Source organism: Trematosphaeria pertusa (assembly GCF_010094035.1).
Source record: "Trematosphaeria pertusa strain CBS 122368 unplaced genomic scaffold BU26scaffold_2, whole genome shotgun sequence".
NCBI lineage: Eukaryota > Fungi > Ascomycota > Dothideomycetes > Pleosporales > Trematosphaeriaceae > Trematosphaeria > Trematosphaeria pertusa.
In genome coordinates, this window is record NW_022987213.1 from 3,252,601 (window position 1) to 3,276,588 (window position 23,988).

The following is a 23,988-nucleotide window of genomic DNA, read 5'->3' on the forward strand; positions in this document are numbered from 1 at the left end:
CGCCCTCGAACCATCGTACACATGGATCATCGGATATCCGACAATTGGCGACCTTACAATATATGTTGCTGCAGCTGCGTCGCGAGTATCTCCGCCCCGTAGTACCAACTCGCTCCTGCCCCAACCCCAACCAACCACACACCACAATGATCGCCCCAAACACAACTCCACAACCACTAAACATCATCATTCTCGGCGGAGGCATAGCGGGCCTGACCACCGCGCTTGCACTCACAAAATATGCGCCTTCCACACATCCACCCCCCAGCATCACCATCTACGAAATCCGCCCACAACCCGCAACCATCGGCGGCGCTGTAAACCTAACCCCCAACGCTCTCCGCCTGCTCTCCCACCTCGGCGCGCTCGACGAAATCCGCGCGCGCCACTACGGGAAAGAATGCCTCGCCGTCGAAGTCTTCGATCTATACTCCAACGCCAAACTCGCCGAATCCAGTTTCCGCGGCCCGGACGGCAAAGGCCTAGGCAACCCGCCCTTCACCGCGCTCAGAATCACGCGCGGAGAAAGCTTGAAAGGCGTGCTCGCCGCGATCGAAAAACATCCTAACATCCGCCTCGTCTGCGGCAAGAAGACCGTGGACATCAAGGAGGACGAGCGCGGTGTCGACATCACCTTCGAAGACGGCGAGTCCGCCAGCGCAGACATCCTCATCGGCTGCGACGGCATCCACTCCGTCACGCGACTCAAGCACGTCGAGCCCGGCCGCAAGAGCGTGTACTCCGGCATCTGCAACGCGTTCGGCTTTGCCCCGCGGCGAAAAACCTCCTCCTCTCCCGACGCACCCTTCGAGCCAACCCACTTCGAAACCACCGCCATGAACTTCGCCCGCCGCGGCATCCTGCTCACCTCCTTCCACAACGAAGCCCAGGACTCCATCTACGTCGGCGGCCTGATGCAAGTGCCCAGCATCGCCTCGCGCGACGGCTGGAAGGCCGCGGGCGCCGACGCCGAAAACACGCGCAACGACATGCTCGAGCGCTTCGCCGCCGGCGCCGCTAACTCGCTGATCCGCACCGTCATCCAAGACGCGCAGGACCTGTACCTGTGGCCCATCTTCACGCTCAGCAAGGCGGGCAAATGGGCCACCGACCGCGTGGTCCTGATCGGCGACGCCGCGCACGCGATGCCGCCGCAGGGCGAGAGCACGGGCATCGTGTTCGAGGACGGCGTGCTGTTTGCGCGGTGCCTGGCGCGCTGGATGGAGAAGGGCGGGGAGAAGATGGCGCCTGTGAAGGAGGCGTTTGATGCGTATGAGAAGCTGCGCAGGGCGAGGATCGAGACGGCGTATGATGAGAGCCAGAGCGTGGTCAAGACGGTGCTGGATGCCGGGTGGCTGGGGCATAAGATTAAGCTTAATGTTATCCCTTGGTATCTGTGGTGGACGCGGGGGTATCGGGAGGCGCATTTTATTGAGGATGTTACGAGCTGTGAGTTGGGGTATTGAGGGGGAGGGAGGGGCCGTTTTGCATGGGTGGAATTTTGGTGCGTTGCGTTGCGTTGTGCTGTGTAAGTTGCGGCGCATTTAAGAGCGAGTTCGCTGGAAGATAGGTTTCGGGAGACGAACAGATTTATATAATATAATCCCACATGAATATCAGTCTGCCATGTACATGCTTCAACCCAATACCATTCCTTCTCGGCCGATTCGATCTAGCAAGGCAGTCAAGGAAGTCCCTAATTTCCCAGCTAGCAACATTACATCACAAATGGAAAAGACATGTATGCAGATGCAGACGCAGAGGGATAACTCTAATTTTGACACTATTCAAGTACCAGGGCTATGCTACCTACCTCATAAGCCGGAGCGGTTTTTACGTCTACGGCGGATAAGTTGACGAGAAGGCCTTCAGCGGGGTATCGAAGCTCAGTCCTTCGCCGCATCGACAGCCTCTGACGCACCATCCACTCCGAACACGCTGCTCTGGGGGCGAGACAATCCCTCATCTTCGGAGACAACCCCGCTGTTAGCGCCACTGGCCTTCTCCTTCTCTTCCTCGATTTCCTCCGCCGCTTCCCAATCCTCTACCACCTCTGCAGGCTTCTCCTTCTTCTTCCTGGTGCTGCTCAGGCTCAAGACAGCAAACCCGCCCTTATGGCCGACCGGGGCGCTCTTTTCGACATGGCGCACCGGAGCTCCTTTGGCGGCTACCTGGCTCCAGCCGGCCCCTAAGGAGTCCGACTCCTTACGCAAGACGTTCAAGGAGGAGTCAAGTCTAGCAAGCTGAAGCTTGCCGATCTTATGTGAAGATATTGCCTGGGATAAGGCGGGCTTGATGGACTCCAGCATAGCTTGTACCTCGCGTTCAGGCAGGTTGACCCGCGCAGCAATCGGGGGTTTAAGAGCCACCTCCTCCGTGGGTAGGAAATTAATTTCAAGCTCTAGTGGACATGAAGTCTTCGGTAGGACGCTCTTGAGGATAGAGCTCACGTCTTCGACGGTTAGGGCAAAACGGGGGTTGGTGATTAGGAAAGCGTTGTATGGATCTCCGGCGATGTTGCTTGGTCTCGGACGCGACATGAGCATTGTAGCGGCTGCTGGTGCTGCTGTAGCTCGCTGAACCTGTCGGATCCTCACGCACTCAGCCAGCGTTTTCATCGGCGCCATCACGAATCGGGGAGTCTTGAATATTGCAACGTGTCGATGAGGTTCGGGGTCCATGCTCTCGGAGTCAAAACCGAAGTCTTCTGCAATGGAATGTAGGAAAGCTCGTTGGTGCCGCGGCATCGGCTTGAAGCGTAAGCGCTTTTCCTCGGGTTTGGCTGCGAACAGTCTCAGCTCCTTCTCTTGAGCCGCCGCCCAGGTAGAGTTTTGTTGATACATGTTGAGCGTGTCGGCGCCGTATGGGACATGGTCGCTCTGATGCTCAGGGTCAACGTTAAGCGCCAATGCGAGTTTGCGGTTCCTCTCAAGGCGGGCACACTCGTCGTCGCATTTCAGTGTCTTCTTGAGGTTACCTTCACCGTTCTTTGATGCAAGACACCTCGCTTCTTGCTTGATCCTCTGGCAGTCACAGGTAACGAGGATTTTGTGCTGGCAAGGCTTGTCTTCCTTGCAAGGTACCGGAGAATGGCACGGAGCCATGCACGGGTGGCCACAGACACTCAAGTCCTTCCCACAGGGCTGCCTACACGGCTCAGCGCACTCGCCAGGGCGATGACACTGCTTCTGACAATAATGTGCACCACATTTTAGTCTACGGCCGCAAGTTTCTGCGCATCGGACTTCTGTTAGCCAGCATGGCTGATTCTTGAGCGTATTCTTGCCGCACAGACAAGATTTAGTCGTTAGGAACGGGCATTTCGGGCAGTCTTCGTCGTCTCCATGGCAGGTGTGGGCAACCTGAGGGTGACCACAATCCTTTGGTCGCTCGCACTGGAAACGGCATGGTGGAGGTTTCGTACCACAGGGTAGTGGGGGTTGGAGAACGGTCCGTCCACAATGACAGCTGATCTCCTCGAAGATGGCGTCCCGACATGTTCCACAGGGACCCTTGTGGCACAATTCCTGACAGCGGTGACCGGGGTTACCGCACCTGCAAATATACATTAGCGAACATTTCTAACCGAGAGAGGTACATTAAACTCCCAGCTTGCCTGATCCGCCGAAGGCTTCCAGGAGTGGTTTTTCAGACTAAGACATACGTACCTAAGCTGGCGACCACATGGCCGCGTACAGATGTGCTCGGCTTCGAAACCTTCTTCGGGCTGGTGTCGGGCAGAGTCGAGCGGTCGGGGTTTACGTCGCTGCGATTGCCGCTCCGCTGCCTTCCGCTCGCCAGGGCAACAGCGCTCGCCACATTCATGTCGGCCACAATTGAGAGAGACACGGCATATCCGCATACACTGTAGTAATACATATTAGCGACTGAATTGTACCAAGGATAGAAGTAAAACATTTCAGCGTTCTCGGGAGTTTACTTGTGGGAGGTCTCCAGGGGGGACTTTCCACAGTCGAGCGAAACCGAGACAGGGGGGCATGCATGTCACAAATTACGTACCTGAGGAGGTTCTTCTGTTCCCTGATGACAAACGGTTGTAGACGTAGTGCGCCCGCATCGACATGCAATAGATACAATGCGCAAGCAAGGCGGACAATCGCCCTGGTGGCATGGCTGCTGACACTCATGGCCGCAGTCAAGCAGTTTTCTGCAAGCTTTCGAACAATTCGGAATGGGATCCTCGCAGGTAAACCGGACGGCATTCGAGATCTCATTCAAGGGAGTCTTCCCGCACGGACAGTGGGAGACAACATCGGGGGATCGGGGACAGTGAGCTGGCTTGGCATCTTGTGGGTGACATTGGTTTTTGCAAGCGTGTATTCCGCAGTCAAATTTCCGTGCACAAGCGTTAGGGCATTGGAAAAGGCCTGTCCAGTGTTCAACGGTGGTAGAGCCGTCTTCCGCAATGTGTGACTGGCTGCTGCTGCGCTCGTCCCCTCGATCGCAGCATAATATGTCCTTGTCCACCTGGCCACAGTAGCATCGAGCCGGTATACGGACCTCACAGGCTCCGCACAGTCCTTCGTGGCATGGACGGGGGCAGCAGTGCTCTCCGCAAGGCATGGTGTGGCCACAGATGTCGCCACAACTCCAACCGTGCTCATAGTCTGTATCCACACACCGGCGAGTGACGACTTTCTTTCCACAGAAGCAATGCTGAGTAGGGCCCATCTGGGTACAGGGCGGACAGGGGCCGGCATGGCAGGTCACCGGGCAGGGGTGGGGGCATTTCTTGGGTAGAGTTCGTGGCCGAGCGCATGTCTGTCCGCATGAGAAAGGGGGAAGGCCTGGAAGTGACTTGGGTTCGAGCTCCTTCTCGCACCAGCAGGCGAAGGATTTCGGCAATTCGTCCTTGGGCAGATTGCATCCGGGACAGCGCCATTGCCGCGGTGGCGGCAGCTCGCCATCGGGCGCTTGTTGCCGAGCAGCTGCCGAACCCTCATTAGTCGACCACTTCTTGATACAGCCCAGGTGGAAGACGGTCCAGCAAGTCCTGCAGGACCAGACCCCTCTAGATGTTCTCCTGACTTCTTCTGTGCAAATAGCACACTCGTAGTGGCCATTATCGATGTCTTCATGAGTCCTCGTGGCTATGTCAGGGGCAGTGGATTTCGGGACTTGGGGCTTCTTTTGTCGGGGCGGTCTTGATTGTCGAGGAAGGATCGGTCGGCCAGGTTGAAATTCGGGGGCATCGGCCTGCAAGTGGGACTGCAAACTTTTATTAGCACATTGCTCAGCCTGAATTCCTCCGGAGTGATGTGAAATGAGGGATCTATCATTGTTCCCAGCCAAACATGAACGTACCTCTGGAGCGGATGTCGACGCCGCATCTTCAACACTCAACTGCCCACCGAACTGTCTGCCGCCAGCTGTCCGCTGTGGAAACCTCAGCTGATTGTGGGCACCCCCTCGTCCTCTCCGCGGCTGCGCCGGGGGAGCTGAAGTAACTCCCGCTCCATTATCCACAGCGCGGCTTGGTGCTTGCCCGCGAGCTCGTCCTCGCCCACTCCGGCCGCCTCGCTGCGGTGGTGGCTGCTCCGACGGAGTCTGCTCCTGCTCGTGCTCCTGACTTGCGTGTCCTTGCCGATTCCTATGCCTGGGGCGGCGACGCCTCTGGCCGTCTCTCGACGGGTCGGTGCTCTGCTCCGGAAGGGGAGCGGTGGTAGCCGACATAGTGGCGCAACGGGTTGGTCTCGAGTCCAGTATTCCAAGGTCGGGTGTCTCGAGAGCTTCACGTAGGGTTGCGAAGGCGGGCTCGAAAGGGCGTGTCGCCTGCAGACCGACCTGTAATGTAGGCGAGAAGATCAAGCTGTGGTGTGGTGGTCAAGGTGAGAGGTTAGTTGCGAGCACATATATTCACTGCCTGAGGCTAGTGTGGCCGGATGGATGACTCAAAGTCGGTGCTACACACCGGCCATTTACGAGCCGAAGTGGCGGAGCAATCACTCCATCGCTTGCCCCGAGCAAAGCTGGAACGTTCCTGCGGTGACTGTTCGACTTCAGATGGAATTTCGGGTAAGCGCGTCATAGCGTCTCGGCAGAACCCCGGCAGAACTCCACGCAGTCCCATTGCTTTGCCCGGGAGCTGCTATCGCCAGCATCACTACCACCCCGAATCCATCACAGCCATGGCGACGACATTGCTCGGCGCTTTGGCGCTGGCCTCGGTGCCGTCAGCACTCGCCTTCCGCAACACCTCGCCCTTCTTCCTGTTCTCTACCGCCAAGTATGTGTCGTAGCTCGTCCCAGCTCCCCAGGCTAACGCCCGCAGCTTGAACATCAACGCCAACGATGTCGAGATCGCCCGGTCGACCCAGGTCCTTGCCCAGGTCACCAACGCGCTAGAAAGCTGCCCTTCCAGGACGTATGTTGTCGTGCGGCAAGAGGGCGTCTCTTCCGCCGACTATCGCAATGACGACGGACTCTCGTGGCTGGGCCGGTACATGAGCGGATACAACAGCGAAGTGAAGAGCACATTGGCTGTGCCAGAAATGCTGGAGAGCGCGGATGCAAGCGTGGGCGTGACGGAATATCTGCAGAACAAGTGCGGTGTCCAGGTTCTCGAGGTGAAGGGCGCCGAGATATCCACCACAGAGGCGCCAGCTAGAACCGCATCTCCGCTGCTCATCTACGTTTCTATGGCAGCGCCGCCTTCGGGCTCCCTACGACCATTCAACCTCAATGCGCTTGGTAAGACCATGGTGTCCCCATGGGCTCTGCTCCGGCTAATGGTTACTAGACGCGCAACTAAAGACCGTCGTCGAGAACTGGGCCGACTCGCAAGACTACACAGTCATCTATACCACCACACCTCCGGCCAGCGAGCAAACCAAAACTGCCGTCGAAAATCACCACGCATACGAAATGGAGGACCCCTTCGGTGAGGCGGTCCAAATGGAGCTAAAGCGCGATCTCTCGGCACACAAGCGAGCTGCCTCGAAGCAAGGCGGCCTTTTCGAGAAGTACCAGTACTTCACGCCAGGCCTGTTCATGGGCCTCGCCGCCATCGCCCCGCTTTTCCTTATTATCTTCGTCGGGACTCAAGCCCTATCGAGCTTAGAGGTGTCTTACTTCGCTTTCAGCAAAGAGATGGGACCCACTGCTCAGAAGAGGCAGTGATTGCTCTTCGGTAGGGCAAGATTAGTGTAGATCCTGTAACTTATGTAGAGCATGGGCACCTGGCGTTTGTTGGGAATTCCGGACCTTAGCCGAATGTGGTATAAGGATTATTCGAGTCATTTCTAGCTTCCATTTTCTTTCACGGAATCATTTTCTCAGCTTTCCTACGTCAATTCACCAGAGCCTCGACTCATCGACCAACTCAGCGGTCGTAACGGCCTCTCGAATCTGTGCCGAGCCTTGTGACTCAAGTGGTCCGTGCGATGGCTGCTTCTGATGCGAGTATCCCTCACTTTTAGAGCACCCTCTTGATTTTCTGTCCTACCCCATTGCTCAAGTTCCTTCGCAGTTGTTGCCTACCGGCCTAGTTGAGTCATGGGTCGACAAGTGCTAATTCTTCGTGTCCCATCACATCTTCGAGAGAGTCGACAAGCGCCAACTCTACATGTTCCATCACATCTTCCTCGCGAGATATTCGACCTCATCATCTCTACGCTTATCTCGCTCTACGACCAGGATCCAGGCTATCAATGGAGCCACCTCCGCTACATAACACGCTTTCACAAACGACAACTGGAATCCCACTTCCTGCATTTCTGGCTCCCTAGAACAATCCTCACCGTCTACTCCGACCGGGTCGGTGTTAGTGTTGACTACCGTGCATTTGGCGTAGACAAGAAAACAGGCCTGATTGCGCGATTCAAAGCACGCGAAGGCTGGGCGAGGCTGCAGAGGGATTCGATGCTGGAACACGAAAAGTGGAGTTGGTGGGAATATATTATGCGGTCGACGGATCCCTTCGACGAGAACACATGGTGGAGCCAGAGGCGAGTCGTTCTGAGAATGGGAGAAGGCGTGCTAAACGAAGGCTATGCGGGTGGTGGGATATTGAGCAACATGGTCATTCCTGGGCTGCAACCGGATGATGAGGGGGGAAATCTGTGGTTCGAGTGGAAGACACTCTTCTCGAACTTGTTCAAAGAGGAGGAATGCATGCGCATGCTGCGCAACGACCTGCTGAAAAAGCACATGCCGCAGATTCTCACAAAGAAACTACCAGAGCGCCGATCTATGATCCGAAAAGTCCTCAGCCAGTATAAAGCCTCGGCTCGCGAGGCTCTGTACTTCTATCGCCATCACCTTCACTCCGGCGGCACACTTGCCAACTTTGATTGCGGACATTATAAAAACTGGTACGGATATACGCAATACGACGAAACAGACTATCCGACCATCCTCGAAATTATCGGCAAAGAAGAGAGCGTGGTATTTCAGATGGAGGGGTGGAGGGAGTGGGGTGTCCGAGAGGTTGCCAGATTGAGGGGGGAAGAGGATATGAAGGACTATAACTATTGGGAGTCGCAGCCGGCGCAATTGCAAACGCGGGCGAGGGTTTGGCTAGCAGCGTGCAGAGAAAGGTGTGTTGAGAAGGATGTGAATGAGGAGCAGTTAGAGAAAGGGCTGAGGTTGCGTAGGAGGTTGGAGGATTTCTGGTTGTGAGCGGTGGCTTTCGAGCGGATTGGACGATTTCTTCTATGGAAGGAAAGCTTTAAGCTTCCAACCCCTCCTAACTCTAAGCCTTATCTGAAAGGGCTTCCGGCGTTACACCGATGCTTCGAAGATATAGAAGCGTGCGCCATAACTGTTCCTCTGCGCACGACCCCTTCAGCTGAATTTCTACGTCCACGGCATGCTTGATGCCATTCCACACGCGACCAAGTTGACCGGACAGGCTATCAATCTGGCCGACGGATCCTCAGACCTCCACCAAAGCAGACCCCGATTAGTCATTAGGCCGACCACAGGCGCTCCCCAAAGACTAAGGCCAGTCTTCGACGCATTTACCTATTATTGGCCCAAGTCTGCCTATGTCTTTTCATTGGATCAAGACCTCATACGTCTTGCACACGGAAGGCGCAATTCCTCACAGATCCGGAGATAACCCCGGGGCTCGTCCGACTACGAGCATCACGTGAAGAGGCCCTGCAGCAGAATGTCAGAAAGTTAGTCATTCGGTGTCAGAATTGCACCTTTGAAAATCATATATAAAATCCGAATCTAGATGATATAGAAAGGAACAAGTGCAGCTTACGAGCATCATGTCCAAGCAAAAAGTCCTCCTTCTCGGCGCAACAGGCGAGACCGGCGGTGATATCTTGGAGGGATTGCTCGAGGATGGGAGTTTCGTACGTCCCCACTTAGACCGGCCCCCGAATCGACAATATTCCATTATATCCCAAGCTGCTGACTACTACTGTAACCACGTAGGAAGTCGCCTGCCTCGTCCAGCCCTCCTCTGCCCAAAAACCAGCAGTCAAAAAGCTCGAGACTCGCAACCTGAAAATCGTCGTCGGCGATCTATCCGGCGACGTTAACGACCTCGCAACAGCAATCACCGGCTACGACACCATCATAAGCAGTATTTCGGCGCCGCATCAGCTCGCGCAGCTCAGCCTTGTAGATGCCGCGGCGAAAGCGGGGACGGTGAAGAGGTTTGTGCCGTGCGGGTTTATGACAGTGTGCCCACCCGGCGGGGTCATGCATCTGCGTGACGACAAAGAGGTCGTGTATCAGCGCATCTGGTGCCATCATTTACCGTATACGATTGTAGATGTGGGGTACTGGCATCAGTTGAGCTGGTTTCGGGTGCCGAGCGGTAGGTTTGATTATGCGGTTTTGTTGGAGAGGAATGAGGTGCGTATGCCGCGATAAACTATAAACATTCCCCCTAGATTTATAATAGCAGCTCATGGCTGTAGGTGTATGCGGGAGGCGACGCGAAGACGCTGTTGACGGATAAGAGGGACATCGGGCGTTTCGTCGCGCGTATTATCAAAGATGAACGAACGCTGAACCAGAAGGTGTTCACGTACTCGGACTTCATCTCGCAGAACGAAATCGCGCGGATGATAGAGCAGAAGACTGGCGAAAAATTGGAACTCACGCATGTACGCTCCTCCAACCAGCCAGACGAAATGATAACTCTCACTAACCCATCTTCTCTCTCTTCTAGATCTCTGAGCAAGACCTCCTCACCACGCGTGCCAATGCACGCGCTGCTTGCGAACCGGAGCCGCGAAACATGATGGTGCGTTTGGTGCGCTCGCAGGCTGAATACAATGCCTCGAAATACATCCGCCGGGACAATACGCCGGCGATGGGGAAGTACCTGGGATATTTGGACGCAAGGGAACTGTATCCGGATTTTGAGCCGATCTCCTTTGAGAGGTTTGTGGATGAGTTGGTGGAGGGGAAGGGGGAGAGACCGTATGAGGAGATGTATGCTGCATTGAAGGATATGCAGGGTGGAGAGAAGGCGGAAGGGGAGTAGGGGACGAAGGGGTCAAGATAGCGGGGGTCGTGGATAATGCGCTTCCTTCTCTTTCTTAGCCATGCAATCGCTTGAGTTCTTCCTTTGCCGTGCGTATGGCTGCTCGATTGTTTGGTAAACCATTGTACGGAGCCACGCATTTGTCCTCGTAGACAAGGAACACAGCCTTAGAGGTCTCGCACTTCGTCGCTTCAGCTTGAAATTCGCGTTTTCGTTTATCGAAACGACGATTGAAGTGTAGAACGTGCGTGAAAGAATCGAATCACCTGGGATGAAAAGGCCCCACGTTGACAGAAACTATTCTGTATTCGGCTAGCCCCGACGGAAGGTAGTAGGTCGTCACTCAGACAACCGGTCGACAAATGTCGGATTGCGGCGTCTTTGACTTCTCCCACATTACGGTATTCTAGCTAGAAATCTGTCGCTGCATCATTTCGCTTACCGTAACATCTGCCGAAGTCGTCCATACCCGCCAAAGCCTCCACGACCCTCGACTAGACAACAATCAGCTTTAACTTGCCAATGCGCGATCCATCCCTACCCCTATCCGAAGCCCTGAGGCGTGGAGATGGTAGTGAACTGGGCCGTTCAACCACCAGACCCCTAGAAAGAGACTCATCCGCGAAGACCAGCGTCTCAGAATCCGAACCGATCGCGGACCGGATAACAAGAGTCCAATGGGACCTGAGCAACCTCGAATCTTTCTACAAAATTCCCTTCTCTCCCACAGGCTATGATAGATTGCAAAAGTTCTTCGACGACGAGCTCAAAGCCCTGGAACATGCACCCTTCGAGGAATACGACCAGAACGGTAAGGTCGACTATCTGCTGCTGAAGAACTACCTACGCCACGGGCTTCTTCAGTTGCAAGATGATGCAGAGAAAGACCAGCAGGTGTTGGCCTTCCTAGGTGGATTCTTCCCGGTTCGTCTAGCGCGGATGATCGAAGCGAGGCGGAAGGTGGCAGATCCGGACGGCAAGCAAGCAGCAGCTGCGCTCACCGAGCTGATGGGCCATATATCGATGGTTAAGGATCGGGTTGTTAATAAGAAAGAGACTGCTACGCCGCCAATTGCACGTCGAGCGACCAAACTTCTCGCTGAACTGCAGGCGCTCCTCCAGGAATGGTATGCGTTCTACAAGGACTATGATCCGCTGTTCACCTGGTGGATCTCGGACCCTTACCCAAAAATCGACACTGCGCTTGCAGATCTAAGCGACACGGTAAAGAAGATCGTTCTCGGATTGGAGTCGTCTGATCAGGATACCATCATAGGAGAGCCCATCGGACGGGTCGGAATCCTCGACGCGCTGGAATATGAGATGATCCCCTACACCCCCGAACAGCTCATCGACATCGGCCAAAAAGAATACGCATGGTGCGAAACCGAAATGCAAAAAGCCGCCTCAGAACTCGGCTTCCAGCATTGGCGCGCCGCCCTCGAACACGTCAAGAACCAATACGTCCCTCCGGGCCAACAACCGCTGCTCGTCCGCGCCCTCACGCAAGAAGCGACCTCATACGTAAAGACGCACGATCTCGCCACCGTCCCGCCCGTCTGCGAAGAAACAATCCAGACCTTCATGATGAGCCCGCAGGACCAGAAAATGAACCCCTTCTTCCTTGGCGGCAACTCCATCATCGTATCCTACCCTACGTCCACTATGAGCCACGAGGATAAGCTGATGAGCATGCGCGGCAATAACAAACACTTTGCCCGCGCGACCGTGTTTCATGAAATGATCCCAGGCCACCATCTCCACATGCACTATATGAGTCGCGTGCGCCCGTACCGCCAAATGTTCATGACGCCCTTCTGCATCGAGGGCTGGGCGTTTTACTGGGAGATGCTGCTCTGGGACAAGCCGTCGTGGGAGAAGACGAGCGAGAACCGCATCGGCATGCTATTTTGGCGGATGCACCGCTGCGCGCGCATCGTCTTCTCGTTGCGATATCACCTTGGCGAGATGAGCGCGCAAGAATGCGTCGAGTTGCTTGTGAACTGGGTGGGGCACGAGCGGGCGACTGCTGAGGGGGAAGTGAGGAGGAGTGTGATGGGCGAGTACGGGCCGTTGTATCAGGCGGGGTATATGCTTGGGGGACTGCAACTGTATGCGCTTAGGAAGAAGGTTGTTGATGGCTTGGGGGTAAAAGAGAAGGACTTCCACGATGCGTTTCTCAATGCGAATCAGATGCCCGTCGAACTATTTCGCGCTTTGGTTTCGGGTCAGCCGCTTAGCGGGGACTTCAAGACGCAGTGGAAGTTCTACGAAGAGATTGGACGATAAAGCGCCTTCATCATACAAGATAAACAAGTCTATGGTTTTGCTGTCCACAAAATAACCAATTCCATCAGAAGGACCGTGAAAAGTCCAGCGTAAAGTATTTACAAGAAGGTAAAGCGGCCTCTCAAAGACCTTTGTCGTGCTTCTCCAACCCACTCCACGCCGCCTAGTGCGCAAAGCTCTGCTGCGTATTCATCTTCGCAAACTCCCTGTTCTCCTTCTGCCACTGATTCGCATAGCGAACACCGAATCCATGCGCAAATACTTCTCGCACCGCCTCCAGCGGCATGCCCTTGACCTCGGGATAGCAGAAGACGATGAAAAACCATCCAAAGAAGCAAATCCCGCAGTAGAAGCCGAACGCACCGGACGGAGTGATTCCTTTCATCATGGACAGGAACGTAGACGCGATAATGATGTTGGTCGACCAGCAGGTGACGGTGTTCAGCATAGTGCCGACAGCGCGGACTTCCATGGGGATCAGCTCAGTCCCAATCCAGGCTATGGTGGCAACACCGGCGCTGAAGAAGCCGACGAAAAGGATGATGATGGCGATGAGGAGATAGCCTGGCCAGCCGATCTCGTCGGATTGCACTTCGAGCGTGTGCGTATCGATCGGGATGTAGTGGAATGCGACGGCGGCGATGAGCAGGCACGAGGTCATGCCGAAGACGGTGACAAGCAGGATGATGCGACGGCCGAACTTATCTACAATGACCAAGTTGACGATACTGAAGACGAAATTCGTAGCGGAAACGGTGATGGCGACAGCGGTTGCGTTGTTGAAACCGACGATCTTGAACAGGGTGGCGGAGTAGTACATCAGCGTGTTGAAACCGGAAAGTTGCGAGACGGCCATGATGACGCAGGCAGTTGCGACCGCGCGGAAGGTACTGGGGGTAGTGAAGATGCGAGTGACGGTCTTCCAGATGGAATCCTCAACCATGGTCTGTGTGGCTTCGTGGATGCTCATTTCGACACTGGCAATCTTTGCGCGGCGCTGCTCCTCAGTGGAGGTCGGGTAGATGCGTAGCAGAACCCTGCTAGCTTCGTCGGCCTTGTCGTGCGCTATAAGCTGGCGAGGCGACTCGGGGCAGAAGAAGAGTAGAATGGCGAGCAGAATGGCGGGTGCTCCACCAATCCCGACAGTGGCGCGCCAGGCTTGAGTGGACTTGGCCTGTGCAAAAGCAGCTCCGAGCGCGGAGGCGAAGAGTTGACCGAAGGTTACCGACATGTTGTTGAAGGCGATCATGCGTCCGCGGTATTTCGCTGGAGCGAGTTCGGAGATGTACAGGGGGCAAACCATGGCGGCGCTGCCAACCCCCAAACCAACGACGAAGCGGCCGATTGCGAACTGCGGCACGTGGAAGGCGGCGGTTTGAAGAAGGGTGCCGATGCAGAAGACGACACAGGCGGACCAGATGGGCATCTTACGACCAAATCTGTCAGCAGTAAGACCAGCGCCCACGGCTCCGATGAGCGCGCCTCCGGAGGTGAGCGACGTGACGAGTTCTTGTTCCGACGAGGTGAGTTCATGGCCGAGCGAGGTCCCAATCGTGACGAGAACCGAAGAGATATAGCCAGTGTCATAACCTATTCGCGGAGTATTAGCCTCTGGTTCGACTGTTGGAGTATGAGGGCTAGCATGCCGAAAAGGAGACCTCCGAGCGAGACAACCATGGAAATGAGCCATGCCGCCTTGGACGCGGCGGTAGCCTCGATGCCAAAGAGTTCGGTGAGCTGGTCGGCGTGATCCCGCGCTGTGTCGATTTTATCGATCTTCTCGGAAGACGTCTCGTCGAACTTGATGTTCTTCTCGTCTGCGCCATGGTACGCCATCGTGTCGTAATACGTGTTCGAACAGCTGGTGGACCTCAAAAACGAGCCTATCCGGGAAGCAGTGAAGCAGATCCAAAAGATGCTGGTCTTCGATGCCAGTGAAGGCTGAGCTGATAACAAAACGTCAAGTGGAGAACAGCGGCCTATTTATGCTTCCAAGCTTCGTAGTCGGCCGGCCTACTCCGCGGTGATGAACCGTCTGCCCAGGCTCATGAGAGGATTCTCAAAATTGCCACGTTAGGACCGTCCAGGGCAAGCCCACAAGGAGGCCCTGCGCCGAATGTTTCTCCGCAAACCTGGCATCGGAGGCTAGGATGCTTGGACTGGGGAATGCATACGCGGGGTGGCGGGGCCCCAGAGTGGAATCCCTAGCTCTTGGGTCAGAATCGGTCGTCATCAGTCGCTACCGGTCACAGAGCCGAACGCCTCAGGGCTGGCTGGATCAGCGGCAATGCGGTGGGTGGCATTGGCTGAGAGACTCGAAGGTGTTCGAGACGATGCCATGTGGGGGGCGGGTGGATGGGAATTGTCTGGTTTGCGGGATTCACTGCCATATTGTGTGATGACGCTTGGGTCGAGCCGAGGTCCTTGCGCGTTACGCAAGGGGAAAGATTTCCTTCGCATTAATTCCGCACTGCCTCTGGACCTGATTCAACACCAAAACATTCGGCCCTTTGGATGTCAGGTCTCGCTGGCGTCAGGAGAGGAGGTTTCAAGGCTCGCAGTGCGCTGTTTCTCTACCTGACCTTACCCGAAGCTGACAACGCCGGGCTTTAGGCAGCCTTGCGGCAGAAGAATCATGAGATGAAGGATGAATATTTACCGTAGTGGTGTCGATTTAGCGGTGGATAGTGGGGAGATAGTATCGAGAGCAGGTGATGGGAGCTTGACAGTGGATCGACTTCAGCAGATACATTGGGCGGGCCTTGGTGTAACAGCCGACAATGTTGCGACTTTGTCCACGTACAAACACATGGGTCCATGCATGTGGATTTGCGCTGAACTGGAAGGGCGTATATTCGAAGACGGGGATCTATGTCTATGCCGATACCCTCAACGGTGACCGTCACCGAGCTCTACCCCCACACATCTGCCTTCCACTTCCCACGCTTCTTCAACCCATCGGTCCAAGCCTTCACCTCAGTCTCTCCCAGCCCCTTCACCGTCGCAGCAGCCTCCTCGATCTTCCCATCCACCTCCCTTGCCATACTCGCTTTGCCGCATACATACAGATTCGCACCGGCATCAAGCATCTCGAGTATCTCCCCCGCATACTCCTCTACTCGATCCTGAACGTACACCTTCTTATCACCGTCTCTCGAGAACGCTGTTACAATTTCAAGCTTGTCCCCAAGGCTGTTCTGCATCTTCTCGAGCTCTTCGCGGTATATGAAGTCCGAGTGCGCGCTGCGACACCCGAAGAACAAGAGGATCTTGCCAACGGGCTTGCCGATAGCGTGGAGTTTAGTGCGCTCGGCAAGAAAGGCGCGGAAGGGTGCGAAGCCGGTGCCTGCGCTGATAAGAATGAGTGGTGTGGATGAAGTGATGGGAAGTTTGAATTTAGATTTGCGGACGTGGGCGAAGACTCTGCCGCTTTCCATGTTGTCGTAAGCTGTGTGCTGGAAGGAAGGGGTAGGGATTGAGGCATTAGATGGGAGCTTGGAAGCCGAGAGGATGTAGTTCGACGTTAGACCCTGGATGGTGCTTCCCGTTTTACCCGGCAGGGCCTTGTTGACTACGAGAGCTGTGATGGCGATCCTTCGGGGCGAGATGACGGAGCTTGAGGAGATTGAGTAGTAGCGCGGTTGCAATGGCAGAACGTTCTCGATGACGAAGGAGAGAGGGAGAGAAGTCCATGGGGCTGTGGGACTGGCGAGTTGCAGCAGCCGGGCGAGAGTTACGTGCGTGGTCGAGATGAGCTGTGCGTAGCGTTCGCGATCCTCACCAATCTCCAAGATCATCGTTTTCGCTTCGGGAGTAGGAGCGAATTGAGCAAGGTCCAAGGCCGTCTTGCGCGAGACCAGGGAACATATCTCAAGGTGGTGACGCAGTGCTGCTTCAAGTGTAGTCAAAGACGGCACCTTCGGTTTTGCCGAGCCATCTAGAGGAGAAACTTCGAGCGCATCACTCCTGCGCGCCTCAAGACCAAGGGCATGCAGCAGGCGCTGAACTTCTTCGTCGGGATTACAAGGCCAAATCCCGATATGGTCACCAGTCTTGTAGACAATATCATTGTTTCCAAGATCGAGCTCCATGTGAATGCAGTTCCGATCGCCGGCAGTGAAGAGCTCTCGAGCGTTCTTTACAGGGAGAGGAAGGATAGCAGAATTGGTGCTCGACTGCTGGTGGTGCACAGAGATCTGGTGTGCAACGTCGTTCTGGGGGTCGGGCGCGGCTCTCAGTTCAACTTTTACGGTAGGTTGGTATTCCACACTCTTCTCCTCATAGCCCATACGACGGAAGAGGGCAAACACGTCGTCCTTCCACGACTGGAAATCTTCCTCGGTTGCTCCCCGAGCATCGTCTGCTCTCCTTGAGGGCACAAGCGTCGTTGCTCCAGCCGCGTCGAGAACTTGCACTACAGCGTCGAGAACGCGGTTGTAGTACTTATAGTTGCTATTGCCGAGGCCAAGAGCTAGGTATCGAAGGCTGTCGAGCTTCGTGTTCTCTTCCTTAACACGCTTGATCCAGTCCCAGAGACCAGCAGCATTGTCGCTGGGGTCGCCTTCGCCATAGGTGCTCAGAATGAAAATGGCGAAGTGCGTCCCCCGAATAGCTGCAATACTCTCCGCGTCGTAGTCAGATAGGTCTGCGGCCAGTGCGCGGATGCCAAAATGTATTAAGCACTCGCGGGCAAGTATCTCAGCGAAGCGCTCGGATGTGCCAGACTGCGAGCCCCAGAATATGACAGCCTGGTAGCTCCCATCTTCGAGACATTGTGCGATGTTGCGTGTTGCGGCTGTCTTGCTGCTCGACTCGCCATCTACCAGCTGTGGTCGCTCGAAGTAGATCTTGTAGTTCGGGTCCGGTCTGTCCCAGACGCGGCCGCGCGTGAGGTATCCGAGAGCGGAGAGGAGGAAGAGGAGCACAGCCACACTATCTGCAGTTGTAGAGGGCTTCAGTGTATCGATAATTGGTGAACTTTTGATGGTTTGGAGGAGCGGATGAAGGGTGGATTGGAGGCCGGAAACGTCGATTGGAAAATTGAGAGTCTCCATGACGAGGGTAAGCAGACGAGGAATGCTTAGAGACTCATACTTGAAGAGGCTTTGATATATGAAGGTTCCTTTTCAAAATATCAAGAGGCATTGAAAGGACGTCGGAGCTCACTTCCAACCGCGGACCAGCGATGCGGATATCACATGCTTCTTTCGGGGCTCAGATGGGTAACGCTCTTCTTCGCCAATGAAATCGGAGCAGGACCTAGTTAGAAATCTGGGGAAAACGGTTGAGCCCTCGTGCGCTCTAGGAGACGCTGTCGCCTTCCGATGCTTGCGAGACGTCTCCCGAACTCCGCTTCGAACCGCAACCGCTACAGAAGGGCTAACGCAAGTCTGGGTCTGAAAGATGGAGCCTCGGCACGCTCTATCTGGCAAGGCGTTATTGATGGTCTGGCCCTCGACCCCGCGATCGCTCCCCGCTGTCCTCCACGTATGAGTGTTGCTCGGCCCGTTTAGCGATCCAAGCCGATGTGGAAGGGTTCTCCGCGTACTTCCACATGTGGTATGCTCCCGCCCTTCGAAAAATATGGAGATGAGAATCGTTTGCTGGCACTTCTGTGGGCACTCTCCAAGGAGGCTTTTAAGACGCTTCCGCAACCCCCTTTAAGATCTCGGACTATCTTTCGACTTTGTCAGAAGCTCAAACCAGAAGTTCTTCTTGTACTCACACCTTTGTCGGAATGACTGTATCAATCGTCTCGTCACCGTACGCGGCCGCCTTGGGTGTCTGCTTGTTTGCGTATTTTGTCATATACCCTGTTGTTGTTTACTTTCGCGACAGAAATGGTCCGTTCGATCGACCCTCCACAGAACCAAATATGACTGACCTCTTCAGGACTTCGTCGATATCCGAATATGCACCCGCTGTCGGGCATATCCGCGATCCCGTTCATGGTACTTGCGCACGGTGGCGCGCGATCAACGTATCTTGCGAAACTACACCAGAAGTACCCAGTGATTCGAACCGGCCCGAATTCCCTCTCTTATGGTGACCTTCGGGCCATCAAGGACATCTACGGCCACAACACACCCTGCACAAAGGACGGATCCTACGTCATCACTTCTGGCTCCCACTACCATCTGGCCGATGTCATCGATAAGCACGACCACGCCCGCAAGAGGAAGCTCTTAAGTTCCGCCTATGCCATCAAGAACCTCGAGGGTTGGGAGCACAAAGTAGCCGACAAGACCGTAAAGCTGATGGCACACCTCGATCAATGCTGCACGGCGCCATTGGCTCCAGGCGAAACCCCGAAGCCGGAAGACCTGAATGTGGATTACCGAAAGTGGACCAACTTTTTCACCCTCGATGCCATCGCAGACATCGGTCTCTCCGAGAAGCTGGGTTTCCTTGACCGCGGTCACGATCGTGTTGTCGGACGCAAGACTAACGGAACGACTTATGAATGCGACTTCCGAGATAGCTTGTACCAGAACGCTCGCAAGCAGTCTCTCCTCATCTGGCCGTACGAGTGGTATCCCTTCATCAACAAGATCTCGAACGTCATTCCCTTCTATGGCCGCATGGGGAAATTCGCGCAGGACTGGGAGGGTATTCCGGTCGAGCTGGCGCATCGGCGTCTGCGGAGGTATCGTGCGGGCGAAAAGCTTGATGACTTTTTCCAAGCGCTCATGGAGGATAAGAACGGGCATCCGAACAATCTTGAATGGGGCGAGATTGTTGCCGAAGTCAGTATCATGATGAATGCTGGCTCCGCGACGACTGCTATCGCCATGACAAACGTCCTCTTCCAACTCATCAAGAACCCACCCATCATGAAGACGCTTGTTGAGGAGATCGATGCAGCGCTCGAGGACGACGACGAAGATGATGAGAGTGGCGTCATCGCGTATGACAAGGTGAAACACCTCCCTTATCTGCGCGCCTGCCTTGATGAATCACTCCGTCTCTTCCCACCTACACCACAGGGCCTGCCCCGAGAGACGCCCCCTGATGGAATCAATGTTCTCGGCGACTACATTCCCGGCGGCGTTTCATTATCCATATCCGCCTTTGTCGCGCATCGCAACGAATCAATCTTCCCGCAAGCCGACAAGTACATTCCGGAACGATGGCTCGGTGAAGAAGGCAAAACGCTTCAGCCCTATTTCCTTGCGTTCTCCGCGGGAGCGCGAGGCTGCATCGGGCGCAACATTTCGTACTTAGAGCAGACGGTGGTGCTAGCCAGCGTGCTGAGGAGATACGGATTCGCGTTAAGCAATCCAGATTGGCAGATTGAGAGACTGGAGACGATGAACTGGATTCTCGGAGAGATGCCGGTCAAGGTGTGGAGAAGAGAGCGAAAAGGCGTGCTAAGCGGTTGAGGAAGCGGGTTATGTCATCGGTTTCAGACGAGAATTGGGGCATTTTGCTGCTTCCTTCAGTTCTTCGGTAGCGGTTTTAGTATTCACATAATGAAGACTGCGTCCAAACCAACAGTGAATGTGTCACTGGTGTCACTTTCGACACAGAGTATTTCTAATCACGTGTGCTCTCATATACGCTAGCCTGATGGAGCTACCTCGGTCCCCGCACTCCCCGGCCATCCACGGATCACTCACGAGTCATGTAGCGGCCGCCTCCACGAAAGATTAGTAGTCATCTAGTTGACGTCTCCTTTCCCCAAAACCAGCCCCTATGCGGTTCATGGGCGTTAACAACTTCGCATGGCCCAAGCCGCGCCTCAAGAACAGGCGCCGGCCACTCCAGGTAATGAGCCTCCACCGGCTCCTCGTCCCGCGCGATCAAAGAACGGCTGCAATGCTTGCCGGTAAGTCCTATGTGCAATCGAGCATGGCAGGGCTAACGTGTTACAGACGAAGGAAGGTCAGATGCAACGAGCGGCGACCGCGATGCGGTCATTGTGAACGATTGAACCTGGATTGTACTTGGAATCGGCCACCGCCAATGCGCAACAGCACGCCTGGTTCATCCCAGTCGCAGGCTACAGAAAGCTCGCAAACGCCAATCACGCCGCAATTCAACCCTGGATTGCCGTCCCTTGACGGCTTCGGTCTCAATGGGAATGCGTTCTTCGATTTCTCGGGCCCGTTAGGCATTGGCACTTGGGACGAGGCAATGCTCCTGAGCCCTAACTCATGGCCATCGGATCCTGCGATGGCAGGCTCAAGTGCTCCGTTAGACATCGTACCTCCGCCAATCCATCAGCTGCCCTTCGGACACCAGTCGTCTGGCCCGCATCCGCCGCCTGCGAGAGGACCTGGTGGCAGCATCAACTCGATCCCAGAACGAACCGCGCATCAGCCGGATCCGAACTCAACATCGCCATTCTCTACCGAGGGCCAGCCGCATGTCTCAGGTGATGATGACTTCCTCATCAATACGTTCCTGCAGATGCTCATGCCACCCATCCTAACTCCGGTCGAGATCGGGCCGAAGTGGGCCTCGACGCGAGCCTTTTTCGGCACCATGGCTACGGAATCATCTATTGTAAAGTCTGCGATCATGGCTTTTGCAGCGATGCAGATGCGAAGAAGTGGGTTGGGCGATGAGACAAGACGGGATTGGCGGCCGCTCTACGATACCGCGGCCAGGCAGCTATCAAGTGCTCTAGCAAAAAGGAGGAAAGGGGAAGATCAAGGGAAGGATGCACTCAAGTATATCCTAGCCTCTATATTCTTGCTCACGTATACGGATCTGCTTACGGAGACCCTTCCGAGGGCCCACGCAAACTTACGAGAAGCCTATAATCTCATACAGAATGCTGACAAAGACTCTTTCTCTGTCCCCGAAAGGCGTTTAATATCCTGGCTACGTCTTCTGGATGCTCGTGCTGTGTCGACTGCTGGAGGCGAAGGCCTCTTCCTCGCCGACCCAGACGAAACACTCTTCGATGCATCCCCAGCCGCAAACCCTACTTCGGAACCCGAAACCCTCGACACCGAAATCGAAGAGATCCTTTTCGACGTGCTGTACCACCCGGGCATCGTTTTCTACCAAAAGGTTCAATCCTTCGTCGGCCGCATCACGCGCATCGATCCGTGGCACCGCAGCCGTGGAACAGTCCAGGATGAGACTGAGGTCATGGCACTCGCAGCGCAAATATCAATCGACCTGCATGCCCTCTACGGCCAACGCCCCGCACTCATGGACCACGCTGTGGCCGGAAACCTCACCGAAAAGCACCTCGCGAAGAACCTCGCCGCAGCCCTAACCCGCAGCTTCCGGACCTACCTTGCAAACTACTACGCCTCCTTCCTACACCTCCACCGCGTCGCTTACGTGCAGTACCCAAAAACAAAAGACGTCAACTCCGCAATCGCGAACATTAAGCGGCTCGCACACCTCATGGCGCAGACGGACGAAAGCTTACCGGTGAACTTGCTCTGGCCGCTACTGATGTGGGGTTGTGAAGAGGATGATTTGGGGGAGAGGAGGTGGATTATTGAAAGTATCAGAGGGCTCGAGAGTATTGCCACGAATGCGAAAGCGACAGCGGATTTGCTCGAGGAAGTACAGAGACGGCAGGACGAAGGAAAGAGGAGAGTTGACGTGAGAAGTGTGAGTCAGGAGTATTTTGCCAGTCATCATTTCGCGATTGTCTGAGCAGGTAGGGAAGGCTTTCGTTCAGCCTAGCTAAGAGCAGGATCTCAAAACGACGTGAAGGAAGAGATCGACTTCTTCAACCCGACCACTGCTCTCTCAAATCCGCCAACACCTTATCCGTCCTCCACCCAATCAACCGCTGCACGCTCTCCAAATACTCTACACACGCATCCTGCTCTCTCCTATCCACGATGTACGCTCCACACGCACTCAAAATATGACTGCCCTGAAACATCGCATTCGCGCAGTGGCTATTACTAATGCCATATCCAATCGTCATCCGAATATGTTTCCGTATCGCCGCATCCGTCGCCTTCCGTGCGCGAACACCAGCCAGACCGACGAGCGAGGCGTGCGGCGAGTAGATGGTGAGCAGGATCTTGCACAGATGGTAGTACTGCAAGCCGACGGCCACGACACCTTGCGCGGTGGGCAGATCAGGCCAACTGCCTGCGAAGGACGTCCCGGCTTCGGGATCGGGGTAGAGAGGCGAAAAGGTCCAGGGTTTTGTGCGCTGCCACTCCTCTGCATCGGCGTCGAGCTCAGCCCATTTCTCGCGTGTGAGCGAGTTCGCGCCGTCGACGTCGTCAAAGACGTACTGCAGGACCGTTGCAAATTGGAATATTATCCGGTTCGCCCACGACTCGTCGTCATATTCGCGGAACACTGAGGAGTGCCGGTAATTCTCTAGGCTGAGATTGAGCGGTTGTTGGGTGGTGAGGGAGACGTAGATGTGCTGCCGGAGTGAGACCCAGCTAGCGGACTCGCGCAGGCCGCCGTCGGCTGCGAAGGAAGAGATAGAGTTCAGGATGCGTGCTGTGCCGAAGTGATGGCATTGCTCGTCTGCGTCGCCCATTTCTTCATGCAGGCGCAAGAGGATGACGGCGACGAGGAAGTTCTCATCCCAGTGCGCGAGGGGATCTTCGAGGGCTACGATGAGCGCTTGAAGACATTGGTCTACGTATGTCTGGGAGTGGTCTTCTTCGACTTTGCCCATGAGCCATAGGTGTCGTGCTGAAAGGCCGAGGATGCCATTGAGGATGACTGGGAACTGTGCTGCGCGTTTTGGCACTTCTTTTTCAAAGTGTCGACGCGGGTCGCAGACATCGATCCAGTTGGTACAATGCACGATGAAGTGGTGCAGGAGGCGGGCTTCGTATGGATTACTGACTGGCCAGCGTGGATTGAGCGATGATGCTGCCGAGAATGCCGAATTGGAGAACGGGGAGGTTTGGTTGATGTCGAACGGACTCTTCTTCGTCAATGAGGGCGAGTTACCCTTGTTGGAAATCGCTGCTAGTACGTCCGGCGTGTTTCCCTGTCCTGTATCATGCGATGCATCGGCGTGGACTGTATCTTTCTCCGCCGATGATTGGGAATTGAGTACGTCGTGGATAGGTGGTAGAAGAGGTAGACTCGCAGAGTAATCGATGTATGTGCGAAGGCCATGTGATTCATGGGACTCCGTTCCGTGAAGCGCCCGGGGCGAGCCCCGTCCCGTGAAAGCGAATATCGTCCCGGAGTCGTCGACGGGATCCGCGGTCTCGAAAGTCTCATCAATTGTCTGCTGGAGCGCCAAACCCGAATCTTCAGATGCCTCAGGG

The 23,988-nt window shown here is 55.3% G+C and overlaps 11 protein-coding genes across 11 annotated transcripts; 7 read left to right on the forward strand and 4 right to left on the reverse strand.

Moving 5' to 3' along the window:
- Positions 1-146: 146 nt before the first annotated feature.
- BU26DRAFT_416324 (FAD/NAD(P)-binding domain-containing protein) lies at positions 147-1,466 on the forward strand (the record flags this gene model as incomplete). Its single annotated transcript, XM_033823153.1, has 1 exon — positions 147-1,466. One exon carries the CDS (start codon positions 147-149, stop codon positions 1,464-1,466), a length of 1,320 nt encoding a protein of 439 aa, XP_033690264.1.
- Positions 1,467-1,604: 138 nt separating this feature from the next.
- BU26DRAFT_476020 (uncharacterized protein) lies at positions 1,605-5,997 on the reverse strand. Its single transcript, XM_033825558.1, has 4 exons — positions 5,326-5,997; positions 4,021-5,229; positions 3,669-3,865; positions 1,605-3,555 (listed from the first exon to the last, which is right to left on the reverse strand). Exons 1-4 carry the CDS (start codon positions 5,692-5,694, stop codon positions 1,887-1,889), a joined length of 3,444 nt encoding a protein of 1,147 aa, XP_033690265.1. The 5' UTR covers positions 5,695-5,997; the 3' UTR covers positions 1,605-1,886.
- A 152-nt stretch (positions 5,998-6,149) lies between these two features.
- On the forward strand, positions 6,150-7,140 carry BU26DRAFT_416761 (BIG1-domain-containing protein; the record flags this gene model as incomplete). The annotated part of the gene is made up of 4 exons (XM_033823172.1): positions 6,150-6,247; positions 6,293-6,578; positions 6,618-6,711; positions 6,761-7,140. 4 exons carry the CDS (start codon positions 6,150-6,152, stop codon positions 7,138-7,140), a joined length of 858 nt encoding a protein of 285 aa, XP_033690266.1.
- A 70-nt stretch (positions 7,141-7,210) lies between these two features.
- BU26DRAFT_153148 (uncharacterized protein) lies at positions 7,211-9,007 on the forward strand. The gene has a single exon (XM_033820014.1). The coding sequence runs from the start codon at positions 7,516-7,518 to the stop codon at positions 8,638-8,640; it is 1,125 nt and encodes a 374-aa protein (XP_033690267.1). The 5' UTR covers positions 7,211-7,515; the 3' UTR covers positions 8,641-9,007.
- A 200-nt stretch (positions 9,008-9,207) lies between these two features.
- On the forward strand, positions 9,208-10,471 carry BU26DRAFT_600799 (NAD(P)-binding protein; the record flags this gene model as incomplete). Its single annotated transcript, XM_033835198.1, has 4 exons — positions 9,208-9,326; positions 9,409-9,834; positions 9,900-10,088; positions 10,154-10,471. The coding sequence occupies exons 1-4, from the start codon at positions 9,240-9,242 to the stop codon at positions 10,469-10,471; spliced, it is 1,020 nt and encodes a 339-aa protein (XP_033690268.1). The 5' UTR covers positions 9,208-9,239.
- A 388-nt stretch (positions 10,472-10,859) lies between these two features.
- On the forward strand, positions 10,860-12,842 carry BU26DRAFT_153246 (uncharacterized protein). The gene has a single exon (XM_033820017.1). It carries the CDS (start codon positions 10,994-10,996, stop codon positions 12,758-12,760), a length of 1,767 nt encoding a protein of 588 aa, XP_033690269.1. The 5' UTR covers positions 10,860-10,993; the 3' UTR covers positions 12,761-12,842.
- BU26DRAFT_153253 (myo-inositol transporter) lies at positions 12,842-14,821 on the reverse strand. Its single transcript, XM_033820018.1, has 2 exons — positions 14,407-14,821; positions 12,842-14,350 (listed from the first exon to the last, which is right to left on the reverse strand). The coding sequence occupies exons 1-2, from the start codon at positions 14,594-14,596 to the stop codon at positions 12,924-12,926; spliced, it is 1,617 nt and encodes a 538-aa protein (XP_033690270.1). The 5' UTR covers positions 14,597-14,821; the 3' UTR covers positions 12,842-12,923.
- An 851-nt stretch (positions 14,822-15,672) lies between these two features.
- BU26DRAFT_600802 (cytochrome P450 reductase 2) lies at positions 15,673-18,186 on the reverse strand (the record flags this gene model as incomplete). Its single annotated transcript, XM_033835199.1, has 1 exon — positions 15,673-18,186. Exon 1 carries the CDS (start codon positions 17,812-17,814, stop codon positions 15,673-15,675), a length of 2,142 nt encoding a protein of 713 aa, XP_033690271.1. The 5' UTR covers positions 17,815-18,186.
- A 311-nt stretch (positions 18,187-18,497) lies between these two features.
- BU26DRAFT_416252 (cytochrome P450 monooxygenase) lies at positions 18,498-20,142 on the forward strand (the record flags this gene model as incomplete). The annotated part of the gene is made up of 2 exons (XM_033823148.1): positions 18,498-18,603; positions 18,653-20,142. 2 exons carry the CDS (start codon positions 18,498-18,500, stop codon positions 20,140-20,142), a joined length of 1,596 nt encoding a protein of 531 aa, XP_033690272.1.
- Positions 20,143-20,725: 583 nt separating this feature from the next.
- On the forward strand, positions 20,726-22,384 carry BU26DRAFT_417538 (uncharacterized protein; the record flags this gene model as incomplete). Its single annotated transcript, XM_033823207.1, has 1 exon — positions 20,726-22,384. The coding sequence occupies one exon, from the start codon at positions 20,726-20,728 to the stop codon at positions 22,382-22,384; it is 1,659 nt and encodes a 552-aa protein (XP_033690273.1).
- A 76-nt stretch (positions 22,385-22,460) lies between these two features.
- BU26DRAFT_417197 (uncharacterized protein) lies at positions 22,461-23,561 on the reverse strand (the record flags this gene model as incomplete). The annotated part of the gene is made up of 1 exon (XM_033823189.1): positions 22,461-23,561. A coding segment is annotated over one exon (1,101 nt), but the record flags the coding sequence as incomplete, so codon positions are not given.
- Between the last annotated feature and the right edge of the window lie 427 nt (positions 23,562-23,988).

Coding starts and splice junctions, on each gene's coding strand:
- BU26DRAFT_476020 (XM_033825558.1), bottom strand. CDS start 5,694: ATGTCGGCTACCACCGCTCCCCTTCCGGAGCAGAGCACCGACCCGTCG. Junction 5,230..5,325: donor CGTCGACATCCGCTCCAGAG/GTACGTTCATGT, acceptor AAAAGTTTGCAG/TCCCACTTGCAGGCCGATGC. Junction 3,866..4,020: donor GAACAGAAGAACCTCCTCAG/GTACGTAATTTG, acceptor GTATTACTACAG/TGTATGCGGATATGCCGTGT.
- BU26DRAFT_153148 (XM_033820014.1), top strand. CDS start 7,516: ATGGGTCGACAAGTGCTAATTCTTCGTGTCCCATCACATCTTCGAGAG.
- BU26DRAFT_153246 (XM_033820017.1), top strand. CDS start 10,994: ATGCGCGATCCATCCCTACCCCTATCCGAAGCCCTGAGGCGTGGAGAT.
- BU26DRAFT_153253 (XM_033820018.1), bottom strand. CDS start 14,596: ATGGCGTACCATGGCGCAGACGAGAAGAACATCAAGTTCGACGAGACG. Junction 14,351..14,406: donor GCTCGGAGGTCTCCTTTTCG/GCATGCTAGCCC, acceptor CTCCGCGAATAG/GTTATGACACTGGCTATATC.